This window comes from Elephantulus edwardii, unplaced genomic scaffold, assembly GCF_000299155.1.
Source record: "Elephantulus edwardii isolate Elephantulus edwardi_28Jun2011 unplaced genomic scaffold, EleEdw1.0 scaffold00008, whole genome shotgun sequence".
Lineage (NCBI taxonomy): Eukaryota > Metazoa > Chordata > Mammalia > Macroscelidea > Macroscelididae > Elephantulus > Elephantulus edwardii.
Window position 1 is genome coordinate 35,781,352 of NW_006399758.1, and position 17,901 is coordinate 35,799,252.

The following is a 17,901-nucleotide window of genomic DNA, read 5'->3' on the forward strand; positions in this document are numbered from 1 at the left end:
ACCTTTTTATTTGCCAGAAAACTTTTGGCAAGTGACATCATTTCTGTTTGTTATAAATGCATTTCTGTAGCACTGTAAATGACTTTTTAAAAAATTACATGGATTACAGGATGTCTGTTTTAAAAATCTGAACTTCTGGAACATGTGCACTGTTTTTCCATTGGCCAGTTCTGGAATCTTCCAGCTATCAAGGCTGACAACTCCCAAAGACTCTGAAAGCTGATCTGATAGTTCTCAAAGGGTTACACCAATTTATTATTAGTATCACATATCCTTATAAAGTAACGGCCACTTAAATCCACCTCAGAGACAAAGTGCTCCTTGCTCTGCTTGGTAATGACTATTCCTGACAGATCCATGAAAGGCCTGGGGCAATGGCCTGTTACAACCTGGGGAGATTACCACAATGGATGTTGGGGAAAGTGGAAGGAAGGAGTTTAGAAACACTTTAAAACAATTAAAAGGTCCTGTTTGAATAGAGCTATGGATATAAATGTGATGAGACATTGAGGACATAGCTGAGAACAGCTGTAGAAAATGAAAAATGGATGTATTATTAAGGCTGTTACTATATTGCAGATATTTTGGCCCCTTGTTTGTTGGAAAATGGCTGTCCCAACAGTCTAAAGTCCTGCATGTGTATTCCAGATCTCCCACCTGACAAAAATGGTGGGGAGGAGACTATTCGTAGCAGTCAGAGAGCTATCTTCTTTGGAGACAAAGCTGTTTTGGGTCTTCACACTTTCCTGAAAGTTCAATGGTGGTTGTATTTTTATTATTTTTAAAAAATCATTTTTCTCCCCTTGCTCTGAAGCAAAAAATAAAAATTAAAAAAAAGGAAGAAAGATTGTGGGTTTTGCTTCCCCCGCCACCCCCAGAAAATGGGCTCAGACTTCAGAAGGAAAATAATAGTAGAAACCTTTAGGAAGAATCTTTTCTTCTTGTTTTCCTCTTCTTGAGTAATCCTGAAATTTTTACTGGGATTGAGCGTGCAGAGGAAAGGCCTAGAACTGAATGACAAAGAAAGACAGAGGACTGAAGAACAGATACTGTGCATCATGGAAGCTTCCCCATGAGTGTGTATTTCCACTCATGCGCAGGACCAGCGACCCTCTGGGTTTGAAAGGTCAGCCCTGAACCAGGCTGCGACAAGCCTGCTCCTAGCTAGGAAACAGCATAACAGCTCCTGTCTTGATCTCAAGTTATCACAAACTCCTGGAAAAGAAAGGAAAAAATAAAAAAGAGACCTACATCACACCCACTCTTGCATAGAGCGTTTGCAGTACAGTATGTGACGGGGTGTTCCTTTCCTCTTGAATTGGAACACAGTGTAAACCAATACAAGGAGGCATAAGGCCAAGATGCAGGGAATGACAATAGCTATGGCTTTCACAGTGCTGGCTGTGTTGTCCAGTTTGATGACAATGTCTACATCATCTGGTGGGCTGTGTCCTTTATTTCTGTCTGTTGGTCCATCACAGCCCATAAAATCCTTGAGGATGGATCTGGGATATCCAGGTTCGACTTTGAGTATTTGGTTGTTGAATTTCCAATACTCCTTTCCTTTGTAGAAGTAGGTAAAGCCTATGGGGAGAAACACACACAGAGGAACCACTTATTTGTGAAATAGAAAAGTCATTCAATAGGACACTTAAAAAAAAAAAGATATCCTCAAATTACCTCCAACTTTCATAAGAGGAAAACTATACAGTTCAGCTGAGTGCTGAAATGGCTCAGGTTACTGGATAGAAGGAACTACAGTCTGTGATTTAGGCATAGTCTTTAGGAAACTGCAGTGGTAACCGAAAGATGGTGTCTCTCTGGTGGTTCAAATTCACTGGTGGCTTAGTGGAGAAAATATGGCAATCGTTTCCCATGTGCTCTACAGCTCTAGAAACCCACTGGAATGAAAGTTATGAGTTGGTTCAGACTCATTGGCAATAGTATAGTAATATATGGAAAGCTCCAGAAGAGAGAGTGATATTATCTAGAAAAGACAATGAAAGATTGTGTTGCACATATCTTTCTACCCATAAGGCATAATCTAATCCAGAAAGACAACTATATCTTATTGCTTGCTTATAGGGTTTATGGAGTTTTCCATTGGTACACCAATTTTTCTTGAAAGATATGAGCTACCTGAATACATTGAAGTACTATTTACCCTCAAGCTACTATTAAGAATGTTGCTTAATATGTGATAAAGAGACTTCCCCAGGACCTATCGCTAGGGAGATTTTTTTATCAGGAATACTTGTTTCTGCTTAACAATAAATTTGCTTTTGGCATTTGAACAATAAATCATAACCTTGGAGATTTTCCCTTTTTCTTCTAGGATGCTTAATAACCAAACAGATATTTATTACGCAGTAACATCTTTTGTTGTTAGGAAAGGCTATTCGCAGAGGGACAGCGAAGGAGAGGAAGACTCTTAGCCAGGTGGGTTGACCAAGGATGGCATCAATGAATGAGCTTGAGCGTGTCAGAGATTGTTAGGTGGACACAGGAGAGGACAAGGTTCAGATATGTTGTTCCTAGGTCATTATAAATCATACTTGTCTCGTATGAATCCACCAGATGCTCTGCCGGGAAAAGGAGGGACAATCTCCTCCTGTACCAGTCAGATCTGATTCGATGGCGCAAGCGAGCGCGCGCGCGCACACACACACACACACACACACACACACACACACACACACACACAAAATCATACTTGTCTCAATGGCACCTAACAACAACAACAATAAAAACCTATCAGCAGCAGCACCTTTTGGGGCTGTAGGCTATACTCTCTTTATACCTCTTCTCCTTTTGGTTTTTTTTTGTTATTTTCTTATTTGCTTTGTTAGATTTTTTGACCTAGTTCTATTCATAGACTTTTTAAAGTAACCATTAGTCCTTTGAAAGATAAAGTAGTGCATAAAGAAATCTGCCATTACATCTTTAATAGTGGCCCGTGATACACACATACACACAAAAGAGAGAGAGGGAGAGGGAGAAGCAGAAGGAGAAAGGGCAGAAGGAGAGGGTCTAGGGAGAGAGGAAGGTTCGTGAAAGGCCAACATACTGTCGCAACACTCAATTCCTCCAAATGTAGGGATGCATGAAAAGAAGTTTGAAAAAAATTCATGATTTAAAGAATAGGTATTTGTTTATCTAGGAATATTCTCCCAAACTTTTTGGTTGCTATCGAGAACATTTAAATGTTACTTTGTGTCAATAGGTTGGTGGGTTTTTTTTGGGGGGGGGGTTGTTTTTTTTAAATCAAGTTTCTTTAATTACAGTCAAATACAAACCTAAGCTCACTGCCATCTAGCTGTTTCTAACTCATAGGGACCTTCCATGAAATAGGAGAACTGCCTCATTGGGTATCCGAGGTTTTAAGTCTTTATGAGAACAGACTGTCACATCCTTCTCCTGCAGAATTGCTGGTGGGTTTGATCCACTGACCTTTCCATCAGCAGCCCAATTCTTAACCTGCTGCACCACCAGGGTTCCTTATGATTACTTTATTTGCAAAAGAAAATACGACCTTGAGATAATACTCAAGAAAAAGAAAAAGCTGTGATGTGCTAATTATTTTTAAAAGGCCTTTCAGGGGCTAACTTGAGGTTTATAATCACTGTTGAAGTTTTCGGTTTTTTTTCTCTTCCACTGAACATTTAATATGGAGGCGACAATGTGACAAATCGTGGTCTATATAAATTCATGTAATTCAATACAAATTCATGCCATTTTGTGAAGTGGAATTAATTACTGTACTCGTCAGGCAAAGACATGAGACAGTGAAAATATAAAATGCCCAATTCTAGGAGAAGGCAGGATTTAAACCTTGGTTTTGTTTTGGAGCCTGAGCAGGTCATGATTTTTCAGACTGGCTCATGTTGAAAGACTTCGGGTATCTTTTGGCCAATTCCTCATAGCTAAGCACTGTAGTCTGTGACAGAATTCATACTATGAAATGAAGAACTCTGATGTCTCTAAAATCTCTAGGATGGCTGGACCACTATTTTGGGTCCATTTATTCTGGGAAAGACTCTGTTCATACCATGAAAATGTGCTGTTGCTTTTAGTTTCGAAGGTCAGTTCTGCAATCAGGCAGCTTGCCAAGTGAAAACAGGTGTATGCGGATTCAAATCTTCCTGCAGGGAGCAGGTATTTGATCACACTAATGAAATCTAACGTAATTACTCAATGAGCTTGGATGAAGAAATTTTGAGGCCTGCCAAAAATGCAGCATATTACAGGATCACAGCTGAAAAATGTCATTGATGTAGAATGAAACAGCCTTTCAAAACTGTGCAGCATACTTCCATGTTTATAAATTGAAAACCAACTGTTGAAAATGTCCCCCTTATCTTTATATTTCAGCTAAAGAAAATGAGTATAAAGCTTCTAGGCAGCGTAGGAAAGTTAAGAACAGCCTGTTATCATATGAATATGGTCTACAGGCCAAATTCCATAGTAGCACACTGCATATTAAGGAGTAAAATTGTAGCTTAGTGAATGGCCTTGATAGAAATAAGAAGCCTATTAAGCAGGAGTTAAATAAATATTTGAAAAGAGCATCAAGAATTTTTGCAAATCAAAATGTTACACTCTGTTTTACAAACTGTTCTGTTTGTATATTTTCATTTTCTCCTCCACCCTAGATTTATTTATGAAATGTTATGAGCTTTTGAAAAAGTGTTTAGCATTTGATATTTTTATTCTTTTCAGGAACAGTTTTGATGTTATAGTCTTATACTTATGTTGTTATTATTATTTAATTGGTATTAAAAATACTAATTTCAGATGAATTCTTAACTATGTTATTAAGATTTGATAAATTCTGAGAAAGAGATCAATGAGGCTCCAATGTAGTATCTAAGGGATTTTTTTTTGGTAATATTAGACTTTACTGCTGATTATTATATTGTTAGACAAGGAGACATTGTTCAATACAACTGCTTTATCCTCACTCATTGCTGTCAAGTCAGAGCTGACTCACAGCGTAATTACCCTCCAGTGGGTTTTCGGAAGACCTAAACAGCATGGGAGGAGACTGTCCAGCTTTCTCCCATGGAGCTGCTGGTGGATTTGAATCACCAGAGAAGTCATCTTTGGGTTAGCAGTGCAACTCCCAACAGCATAGAACACCAGAACTCCATATGATAATTTAGGATTTTTAATTATTGCTTTGATTTAAATAAAAAAACGATTATTTTCTATCTCATTAATTATTTTTAAAAACATATACGCTTTCAGTTTAAAAACATATACACTTTCAGTTGACTATCGGTGTTATTATATCTATCCCAATGATTAAACTAAAGTTATCATCATATCAGTATTTACTAACAAAATGAAACAGCAAATTTTAAAGCAATTTGAATACATCTGCCAATGACATCAATTAATAAAATTTTATATGGAAAAAAAAAAAACCAACCACCAAAATATCCAAGCAAACAAAACTGAGAACAAACTAAAAACAAACAAGCCAAATTTAAAAGAATTTTGTAGGAAAGGCTTATTTTGAAACACGCAGTTTTCCTAAAATCTTCCTCCTGTTATGTGACGTGCAGCCTCCAAAGCGTCAGGGATGAGATGATCACAACTTAATGGTAATGACAGTAAGTGAGTGAGTAATACTCATTTTTGAAAATGGAAAAAAGCAAACATAAGAAAATAGAAGATTTATTATTAAACTACTAGAGTTAATTATGAGAAGTAACTGGGTTCAATTTTCTTTGTTTATCTCTTTATAAACTGTGCAAAGACTACTATTGAAGCTAGTTTACAGCCGAGGCAAGAAGTCAATAAATGTCAGCTAGACTTTATCTGGGCTCCTATAAGCCCTTTTGGTCTAACCTCAGAAATATCTACCTCCTTGCGTATCTTTGTGTAGTTGGTTTTCTTTTTCTTTTTTTTTTTTTTAATACCTTTTGTATAACTTTCAAGTTGACTTGAAGGAAGTACAACCAAATTGCTTCTTAGAGGTAAGGATGGTGAAACTGGAACAATGGGATTAGGTGTGTCAGAGACGATGGGTTTGGCTCAGGATAAGGCAGGATTCAGAGTTACTGTACATAGGGTTGCTATGAGTCAGCTGACTTGATGGCACATGGCAACCACAACAAAAGCAACATCCACAAGTTTTCATGTACTCCATGATTATCTTCCAAGTCTTTTGATCAAATATGCTTTTTTCCTTCCTAGCTCAAAATGATGCCCCATTTCTTTCCTTTTCTGGAATACTGCATATGCATTTTATTCACTGAAATTTAAATAGGTAAAACTAGGTTTGTATATGTTAAAAAGGTGTATGGTTTACTTTCCATTTGGGAACTGAGTTAATACCAAATTCTAAAATGGATATCAATGAAAGTGTGGGGTTTGTTTGTTTTTTTTTCCCCCCTTTTGTTTTTTTTTTTTTCTGAGATAGTTAACAGTTTGGAACTGAAGCTGATCAATTCATAGAAAGAAACACAGAGTCAGGGCCAAGATAATGAATTGCAAGATGAAGTGATAAGGAAACTCTATGAGTAAACCAGATATATGCGTAAGATAGAGAAGTGTAGGAGAGAAGAGTATTATTTCAAAGGTATCCATGCCAAGGATTTAAAATTACTTCCTTAATATTTTCTATGATTTTCATAAAGCATAATAAGATGAAACAATAAAAATGTCTACAGCAGAATAATAAATGTAAATCTAGGAAGCATGTTTCCCTAGGATGACACTTTCCAAAGATTTATTTTAAACAATGAAAGAGTAGAATGAATTATTAAAATATTTCATAATCTCATGAAATATATAATGCATATATTACATACCATTTTCTTTGTGGACAAATGCCCCCTGAGGTGATTCAGGGATACCTTTCCAGACTGTGATTGGTTTGGGATAGCCAGGGTCCATGGTTTTCATTTCTTCACTATATCTCCAATACCTGAAAAAGGATGTCAAAGTTTACAGGGATATTTATGTATATAAGCAGTTAGCAAATAACATTAATTCAACCTTTACTGCATGCTTGGCATTATTAACTGTGTATCTATTACTGATTTTCAGAACATGAATTGGAAGTATAATAGTATTTCCAGTAATTGGAGGGACAACAGTCATGACACATTCTTTTCTTTCTCCTTCGCATGTGAAAATGCCTATGCTATTCTGTACTTTATTTGATAAAAATTATTTAAAAAATACTAGCTAAACATGTTTATGATCTGAAGGGGTATCATGAATCTATGTATCAATCAGAGATCTATAGGAGTCTATGGTTTTTTTTAAAAAAATCTTAGGCAGGAGAACATAGTCTACAAAAATTAAATCTTAAGCAGAATTATGATTAATTAATTTTAAAAATATTCCTCAAATATTCATTGCGCATATACTGCTTTGAGAATTTTTTTTAGGTGCTAAACTTACAGCCTTGAATATAATGGATAGGCCTTAGGCCTTAATGAGGTATTTAGAGCATGTAGCAAACCGAGATAATAAATACAAAAAGTGGCAGGAAGAATAGCAACAATCAATGTCAGATAACAAAGTACATAAAATGGCAGGATAATGTGAGAGTTGTGAAAGAAGAAAATGAATACTCATTTAAATAAGTAAATAGAGAGGGATTTAGCAGAGAGAATAGAAAAAACAGGGAGTCAGATATGTAGAAGAACATCCCAGAGAGATAAACCAGTCAAAGCTGCTATGAGAGGAGCACCCTTGGAGATCCTGAAGGTCTACAAAGAAGGAACAGTGATTACCACTGAGTTAGGTACTGGCAGATCAGGTGGGGCTAATGGGCAAAATGGGAGAGTCTCACACTGTACACAGCCTTTCAGCTAGAGTGTAATAATGTGCTATAACGTCATCCAGAATCAGAATTGACTCCACGGCAGTGGGTGAGTGTTTGGGTTTGGGGTAAGCTGAATGAAATCTCTGATATTATTCAAAAATAGTAATCAAGGCAGATTTTAAGAAGTGGAACTTCAAGATACGGCTGAATTTTCTAAAAGAAATACTTTGATTGCTTTAAGTAAGATAGCTTGAAGCGATAAAGCAGAAACAGAAACTGCAATAAGAAGTTACTGTAGTAATCCTTGGACTAGAGTGTGCATTGTAGAGAAATGATAATTCAGGAGATTTAGGATATACCTTGAAGAAAGAGCCCAAGGAACTTAGTAGAGGACTGTGAAAGGGGGAAAAAAAAAAAAGAACCTGAACATGACTCCAAAAGTTCTCTTGGTTTTGTGGTAAGGCATTGCATTGCCAATTCTAAAGTATGAAGTTTGAATTCATCAGATACCTTGCAGGACAGAGGTAGTCTCCTCTAGTGCGATTTACGGCCTCTGCAAGCCCACTGGAGGGTCACCGATGGGTCAGTTCTTAGTCAATGTACTCAACAACAATGACAACCAGGGTTTAGGAAGATAGGGAAGTCTAGGGATGATCTGAATAATCATGAGTTGGTTTTAGAGATGCTAAAGCTAGGTATCTGCTAGACATCAAAGTAGAGTTTATCAGGCAGTTGAACATATGTGTCTTGAGTTTAGAAAAGGTCTTGAATGGTTTATAGATATAAAACACATTGTTCAAAGCTGTACCCATACTCAAAACTCTCTGCTTCCCCATGCCGTCAGAGAAGGCCCTGACATCATTTTCATAGAGTCCCCTTGGTTTCTAAGGAGGAAAATGTGAACATTCCTCCTGGATGACTCATTTTTGTGCGCCACGTTCTAAGAGCGAAAGGGGATTGAGAATACTGGGATAAACTCATTCTAGGGAGAGACATCACCAGGATCGGTGTCATTCAAGGAGGTAATTTACAGCACCTCACTCCCTCCTCTTCTAGACCTCTTTGCACACTAGTCTGTGTGGAGTCGTTGTACATATACTGAAACATTTAAGTTACACTTACCAAAAAATGTTTCTGTTGTTACAACTGTTGTTGCTATGTGACTCATAGTGACCCTATAACTATAGGTCTATTTTCCTAAAACTATAATAAATTTCTGGTGAAATATTAAACATTTTATCAACAGTCATTTTGGCATCTCCTATTTAACAGTTCTACTGGGTGGGTGCTGTGTCATACTCCCTTTGTGACATTATTACTTATGGGCATTCTCAGTGGTATCATCTAGGACAGGCCAGGAATGTAACTTTTTATGTTATCTTCATCGATGACAACAAACCAATGAATGAGAGGGAATTGTTGGAGAAAAATATATAATAGATTTAGAACCAGATTTGTTTGACTTTAAGTCTTTACTCTTGCCACCAACCCCACCAAATATATTTTCTAAATTTATCAGAAAATCTCCTCATGGGCCCAGACCCATTATACCCATACACTACTGTAAATATCTCCTAATAAAAGAGCCATAGTGCTAACCAGGAGATCTGACGCCCCCAGCTGCTCCATGGAGGACGACGTGGCTGTCTGCTTCCATAAATATTCACAGCCTCCGACATCTCATGGGGTAGTTCTACTCTGTTCTTTAGGGTAGAACCATGAATCAGAACTGATTATTGGCAAATATCTCTCAACATTTGTTGTTGTTGTTGTTATGTGCCATCGAGTCGTTTGCGACTCATAGTGACCCTGTGTACAACATCCCTAAACTCTACTCTGTCCTGTGCAAATGGCACCATCTCCAATACACCAATGCCGATTACCCCAGTCACTGAATCAATCCACCTCATAGGGGGCCTTCCCCTTCGTGCTGCCCCTCCACCTACCAAGCATGATGTTCCTCTCCAAGGACCTGTCCCTCCTGGCAACATGTGCAAAGTATGTCAGACGGAGCCTTAGAATCCTTGCCTCCAAGGAGCAGCCCAGTTTGACCCTTTCCAGGATGAATCTGTATGTTTTCCTAGCAGACCATGGTATTCTCAATACTCTTCTCCAGCACCACAGCTCAAAGGCATCAATTCTCCTTCTTGGTCATTGTCCAACTCTCTGATGCATAACAAATGATTGCGAAGACCATGCATGGCCTGTATCAGACATACCTTAGTCTCCAGAGAGACACCATTGCTCTTCAGTCCCTTGGAGAGGTCCCTAACAGCAGACTTTCCCATGGCAATACATCTTCTAATTTCCTGGATACTGGTGCCGAGAGTGTTGACTGTGGAGCCGAGCAAACTGAAGCTGTGAACAATCTCAATCTCTTCACCATCCATCCTGATGCTGCCAATTGGTCCAGTGGGAGAATCTTTGTCTTCTTGACATTGAGCCTCAATCCATTTTGGAAGCTGTAGTCCTTGACCCTCTGCAGCAGGTGCTTCAGGTACTCTTCAGTTTCAGCAAACAGGGTGTGTCATCCTCAAAATGCAGGTTTTTGATAGATCTTCCACCAATCTTGATCCCACAATTCTCATAGAGCCCAGCCTCCCGGATAATCTGTTCTGCATACAGGTTGAAAAGGTATGGAGACAGGACACAGCCATGCAGTGTTACCCTGCTCTCTTCCGACGACTGCCTCTTTGTCCAAGTTTCACATTAGCATGATCAAGTGTTCTGGGATTCCCATTCTTCCCAGAGTCAGCCACAGTTTGTTATGATCTACACAGTCAAACACCTTTGCATAATCAATGAAACACAGATAGACACTCCTCTGGCCCTCCCTGCTTTCAGCTAAGATCCATCTAGCATTAGCTATAATATCCTGAGTACCACGACCCCTTCTAAACCCAGCCTGGACTTCTGGCAGTTCTCTGTTGATGTGTTGTTCCAGTAATTTTTGGATAATCTTCAGTAGAATCTTGCTTGCATGTGAAATTAATGATACTGTTCTATAGTTTCCACACTCTGTTGGGTGGGAACAAATATAGATCTCTTCCAGTCAGTTAGCCAGGTGGTTGTTCTCCAGATTTCTTGGCACAACTTGGTGAGCACGTCCAGGGCAGCATCTGTTAGCTGAAATATGTCAATTGGTATACCATCTATTCCTGGGGCCTTATTTTTTGCTATTTCCTTCAAAGCAGCCTGAACTTCTTCCTTCATCACCATAGGCTCTTGCTCATATGTTGTTTTATTAAATTCTTCTGTGTCTGCCAATTCTTTTTTGATACAGTGACTCTGTATATTCTTTCCATCTTCTTGTAATGCTTCCTGGATCATTTAATATTCTGTCTAAAGCATCCTTTATTATAGCAACTCGAGGTTTGAATTTGTTCTTCAGTTCCTTGAGCTTAAGAAATGCTGAGCGAGTTCAGCCATTTTGATTTTCTGACTCCAACTCCTTACACACTTCAATGTAATATTTTACTTTGCCGTCCTGTGCTGCCTTTTCAAATCTTCTATTCAACTCTTTAGTATCTTGAATTCTTCTTTCTGCTTTGGCTTCTCTGTGTTCCAGTGCAATTTTCAGAGTCTCTTCTCAGATCCACTTTGGTCTTCCCTTCCTCTTCTGTCTTTGCAATGACTGTTTGCACTCTTCTTGGATGATAACCTTAATATTCTCCCATAACTTATCTGATCTTCTCTCATTAGTGTTCAAGGCGTCAAACATATTCCTGAGCTGATTCTGAAATTCAGATGGTATAGACTCAAAGTCATATTTTGTCTCCTGTGGACTTGGTTTAATTTTCGCCAGCTTCAGCTTGAACTTGCATATTGCTTCTCTAGTGGTTCTTTCCACAAATGTAATCAGTCTGATTCCTATGCATACCATCAGGTGAAATCCATGTAGATAACCTGCATTTATGTCTCTTAAAAAACTTATTTTCAAAAACAAACAAACAAACAGAACAACCGAAAAGAAAAAAAAATTGCAATGAATAAGTCATTTATTGTGCAAAATTCAATCATCCTCTCTCCAGCTCCATTTCTGTCACTGAGTCCATGTTTTCTAACTACCACCAAACTAAGTTTGGGGATTGATGCATGTAATTGGGTATTTTGGTTAAAATCCTAATAGATCTATCCAAGCTCGATGGAGTATCTTTTATCTCCAGAGCTGTGGGATCTTGTGCTGATTTTGCTATGGATTTCTAGAAACTTCATTCAAGTAACACCTGGATTATTTCTGTACCCTTCATTGCAATGTTATATTGAGAAACAATTTGTTGCAGGAAGTTTCCCATTAAGCAAGTCACAGGGAGAAATTAAAGTACATCAAACTATCACAGGTGCTTTTAGAAACAATTTGTGGAACGTATCTGGTAGAGAGATATTTCAATACTCCCTAGAGATGTATGCAGTAGAAATAATGTTGATTTGATATGTTTTCCTGGAGGAGATAACCAGGCCCAATCATAGTATCATACTACAAATCCAGAACTATGCTTTCTTTCATAATCTTTTTTTAAACTAGAAACAACTTCCTTTACATTATTTTTCTTTCTTAATATGCCATTCCTGTGATGAATGATTAACATGGTGGAGATTGTGATCGGAATGTTAAGATTTCTTCCTTATATGAAATGTTTCATGGACTGTGATAGTCATCTATGTTAAAAGAATCCTCCACTTGGACCAAGAAAGTTCTTGATAAGGAAATAGTCAAATAGTTTGTTACCCTGGTCTCATATGTTATATATATTTTACACTCTCTAAAAAATCAGAAGATACCATGGGATGTTATAGTTATGATGCTATAAAGACAAACTACAGTAAAGGTTACTTGGAAGCTTTCCCCTTAATGTTATTTCAAATAATGCCATATCATAAAACGAACAGTCATTTCAGAAAATGTACATAAACTAAGCATTTAAATAGTAAGAATCTAGATGTTTGGCATAATTTTACATTTCTGGTAACTAGATCATTGCAATAATCATAGCAATACTTTATAGTACGTCACATCCTGGGCTGCTAACCAGAAGGTCACTGGTTCAAATCCACCAGCTGCTCCCTGACCATAAAGTTTTACAGCCTTGGAAACTCAATACGGTATTGACACAAGTTGGCATCAAATCAACAGCAGTGGGTCTACTTTATATATGTTTTGTAGTTATAAAGTAAATTTATATATATATGATTTATATTTATGTATACTATAAATTATAAACATGTCTAGATATGTATATTTAAATTAGACTATTTGATTTCATGGAAATTCCTTGCAAAAGCCTTTATGGTATGTAATAATGTTCTATATGAGAATGTTTTAACCATAAATTCAATATCCATGGTCACTCAATTCAGACAGTATCAGAACATGAGGATTACATTATTAACAGACATATAACTTAGCTATTTTTCTCCATTCAAATGTTGATTCATTATTGTTTTCTACTGTGCTAAGGCTAGTGTTTCCTTGACAAAAGGTTCTCAAAATAAATCCATATGTCATTGCTTTCTCTAGTCACTCATGTATCTATTTACTTATGAATATTTTTTTGAGCAATTATAGGCTAACATCTCAAAAACTTCTGGTGGAATGTAAATTATATTAACCTCTCTGATAGGAAAATAATGCTAGAATGAATTTGTCAGAATAAAAGTATTTCTTCCACCATCTCCCTACTAGCATAAAATGAAAAACTGTAAGTTAGGACCATTTCACAACTTTGGAAAAATTCAACATAAGCTTGAGTACTTAGGTTATCTGCCGTGTTTCATCACTAATATACAAGTTTGTATTTTAATTTCCTGCATATTTGAACATATGTAAACATAAAAATTTAATCTACTGCAATGATGTCAGTGTAGAGACTAAGGTGAGCCTGATAAAGGCCATAGTCTTTGCATCAGAGATCTGGACAAGGACTAGGGATGATAGAAGGAGAATTTATGTCTTTGAGCTGTGGTGCTGGAGAAGGTTTAAATGTACCATGGACTGCTAAGAGAACAAACAAGTTCGTCCTGAAGAGGGCGAGACCACGTTGCTCCTTTGAGGCAGGATTCTGAAGCTTTATCTGACATACTTTGGACATGTTGGAAGGAGGGACCAGTGCTTGGAGAGGGACATCATGCTTGGGAGAGTAAAAGGACAGCACAGGAAAGAAAGACCTTCAGTGAGATGGATTGATTCAGTGACTGGGGTAATAGGGGTAGGTGTGTCAGGGATGGTGAGACTGGCACAGGATAGAGCAGGGTTTAGGGCTGTTGTACACAGGGTCGCTATGAGTTGCAAGTGACTCAATGGCACATAACAACAATTGTTTTCTTCATATGAAATTTAAGATTATGGATTCACTGGGAAGCATATTAGCATTTTCAGATTGGAACACTGTCTCAATGCTCTATTCTTTTGGTTTAAACTTTTAGAAATGAGATAATTAAGGCTTTAAATAGTTGATTGTATATCAATCCTTCAGAATAAAGTATGATCAGAAATGAAATTTATTCATCATTTCTTAAACTAGAGCATGAGTTATATCCACCAGAGACAAAAGCTTTGCACGTAACAGTACATTGTTGTTGTTCTTGTTGTTATGTGCCGTCGAGTCCCACAGTCTTTTCATAACTTCCTTCTCTACTAAAGAAAAACAAAACAACATAAAAAAAATTCTTGAGTAAAATTAGTTTAGAGATATTGAATTAAATGCTGAACAAAATATGGCTCTAAGAAACATTTCATATGGTCTTTCCATTTTCCTTCCCATTTATTCTCCTTTTTTGCTTCTTCCATTTTCCTCCATAGTTATGAATGTTCACGTTTGCTGTTGTTAGGTACCATCGAGTTGAGTATAACCATACAGACTGTGTGAACAATAGACCTGAACTCTGTCCTATCCTGTGCCATCATCCTCACAATCTCTGACACACTTGAGGCCACTGCTGCAGCCACTGTGTCAATCTACCTGATCTTTCACTGATCCTTCATTTTTCCAAGCATAATGTCCCTTTCCAAGGAATAATCTTTCCTAGCAATATGTTCAAAGTATGAGAAACAAAGCTTCACTATCTTTGCCTGTAGGCATTGCTGTAGAGTCAAAACCCAGTCATAGCTGACTCTCCAGCAGGTTTCCTAGGCTGTAAATGGCACAAAAGGAGCCTGCCCATCTGTGTTCCACAGAGTTGTTGGCCGATCTGAAATAGCAGAAAGGCCGGGCCTTTGGGTAGCAGTGTGACTCTCCAAGGACTGGTTCACGAGAATTTCCTTACCCCCAAACACAGGACTACTTATTTTCCTATATTACAATAATCAGCTTACTTTTCAGAAACAACTTTAACAATTTAATGGACTACATTAACACATGAATGCATTGAGAAATTGTGGTACATTCACATAGTGAATATTATGCAGCACCCAGGAGAAATGATTTTGAAAACTAACACATAAAACAGGAGAGGCTGTAGAGCATTATGCTGAATAAACTAACTCAGCCTCATAAGGACACATACTACATAAGGTCTTTATTGTAAAAACAGAAGGATAACTAGTAAGATGTGCATAAAAGTCCACAGGGGTAAAGGGACGGTGGAGGGAAGCTGAGGGGTGTGTGTGTGGAATCTCAAGGTTTCAGAGTTTGGCTGGCAGAGCGAAGAGGAAAGGAATTAGGGAAGATCTAGTGGGGACTTGAAAAAGTGTGCTAACAGTGGGCATGAATCAATGGTGATTAATTTTATAAAACACTATGTATGGTAATGATAACATGAAAGATATTATTTATTGAGGGATGCATGAAACACAGTGTATATAAACAAAACACAATGTATATGACTTTTGTATGTAAACCAATATAAAATAAAAATAAAAAATAAAAAATTATGAACTATAAAAAACTAATGCATACTGTAAAATTATCTTGCAGTGTGTTCTGTGATGTTTAAAAGCATATATATTACATGATTATCTTATAAATATGGATTTCCATTTAGAATATCTCTGAATACCAAAAGGAAAAAAAAATAACCAAGACACAAGTAGTCTAATATTTATCTTTTTTTCTTTACAAACACTTGAAATAAAAAAAAAAAACCCAAACACACAAATACTTTGAAATTCTCAGAAGTTTAAGTTTGGAATGGAATATGACACTAAAACACTGGTTATATCTGTGAGAAGATGGCAATAGATGATTCAGAAACAGCATTTTAGAATTTAATGCTGTGAGAAACAATATGTAACTGTTTCAGTTTACAGTGTATTAAGAAAAAGAGCAAGAAGGTGTTTGATGGACATGATCTGCATACATGATCAGCTTAAACAGTGCAAATTGTATTATAAATTTACATATTTAAAGGGTCACGGCTTCATCTACACGTCTTTAGCTAGTCTGTGGCAAGTTGTGCTGTTAATCCAACGTCTGCATATCTGGTTCACAGCCACTAGTGGTGGAGCAGGAGGAATAGGGCTGGTCCCCTTCGGACAGGATTTACAGCCTCAGAATCCAGATGGAGAATTATTATGAGTTGGAACCCACTGGAGGGCAGTGAGTTTGAGATTGATATTTTAGAGATGTAATCCAGAATTTTAACACCATTTATATATCAATTACTTTCAAATCTGTGGCTCTGGGTCTGACATTTCCACTAAGAGGCAAACACATAGATCCTACTTGACTTATTCACTTAAGGTGTAAATATGCCTCGGTCTGGACACTTCAATCCATTTTTATACCCTTTTGGTATTACTTGTTCTTTCTTTTTTTGGTATTGCTTGTTCTTATGTGACTTCTAGATCCAGATATGGCACAATTTATCTATAAGTAACTTTTCACTTTGTTTTTATTTTCTCATCACTGTTCAAATCTAAGTCATATCTTAGAGGTTTGTTAACATTATGCATCTCACACACCATACACACAAATCAACTCAAAGTGGATCAAAGACCTGGGAGAAAGGCCCAAAATCATACTTTCAAAAGAGACAAACTGAGATCAAGCTTAGAAGCGCTAGTCCAAGATATAAAGAGATTTCCAAATACAACCAGAAATGCAATCTGAAGAAACAAAAATCTGAAGAGGATAAAATTGATGCATGGAACCTTCTAAAAGATTAAATCTATGTGTGATTCACACACTTTTTCCAACAGGGTGAAAAGAAAACCTACAGACTGGGAACAAACATTTGGTAATACCATCTCAGACAACAGTCTATAAACAAAAGTTTATAGAATACTCCTGGGCCTCCACAAGAAAAAGACTGATAACCCAATTACAGATTGGGGGGGGGGAATGGAAAGAATTTTCACAGAGGAAGAAATTCAAAAGGTAAACAGACACACGAAGAAATGCTCATAATCACTGGCAATAAGGGAGATGCAAATCAAAACCACAATGAAGTACCATCTCACTCCAGTTACAGTGGCAATGTTTAACAGGGCAGCTAGTAATAAATATTGGAGATGATATGATGAGAAAGGAACTCAGAAATTGTTCATGGCATTGTAAAATGGTACAACCATTCTGGAAGGCATTTTGGCGCTTCCTCAAAAAGCTGAACATAGAAATTCCATATGACTCAGCTATTCCACTACTTGGAATATGCCTGGATAAATGGGAACTGAGGCACAAACTGAGATTTGCATGCCAATGTTCACAGCAGCACCATTGCAAGAACATGGAAACTACCCAAATGTTCAACCACAAAGGAACGGAGTGAGAAATTATGGTACATTCACGCAATGGAATACTATGCAACATGCAAAAGTAAGAATTTTGTAAATTATTACCAAACTCGAGAGAGACTGGAGAACATTATGCTGAGTTAACTAAGTCGCACAAGGATAGATATTGTATAAAACCATTATTTTATAATAAGTATAAAGATCTAAGAGGGTTGGGAGAGGTTGGAAACAGAGGGGTGAAGGATGTGTGGGGTGGGGGGGACGATTAATCATGGGGTTGTACAATTTCTTGGGTTGGGGGATGAAGGAAATGGAAAGAATTTGTTCTTGAAAACAATGTATTTGAATTTTGTAAATAAACTACTAGAAAATTTAAAAAAAAAGATGTACCCTGGAATTATCCCCTATCCTCCTTCTCTACTGTTAATATGATTTATCTTCTACTACA

The 17,901-nt window shown here is 37.2% G+C and overlaps 1 protein-coding gene across 1 annotated transcript in view; it reads right to left on the reverse strand.

Annotated features, from left to right (window-relative positions):
• Window positions 1-597: 597 nt before the first annotated feature.
• Window positions 598-17,901, reverse strand: part of MMP16 (matrix metallopeptidase 16 (membrane-inserted)) — a 380,069-nt gene continuing 362,765 nt past the window's right edge. The window contains exons 9-10 of the mRNA XM_006880517.1: window positions 6,819-6,934; window positions 598-1,584 (exon numbers count right to left, since the gene is read on the reverse strand). Coding sequence (XP_006880579.1) covers window positions 1,253-1,584; window positions 6,819-6,934 — 448 coding nt within the window. The 3' untranslated portion in view covers window positions 598-1,252. The remainder of the gene's footprint in view (window positions 1,585-6,818; window positions 6,935-17,901) is intronic.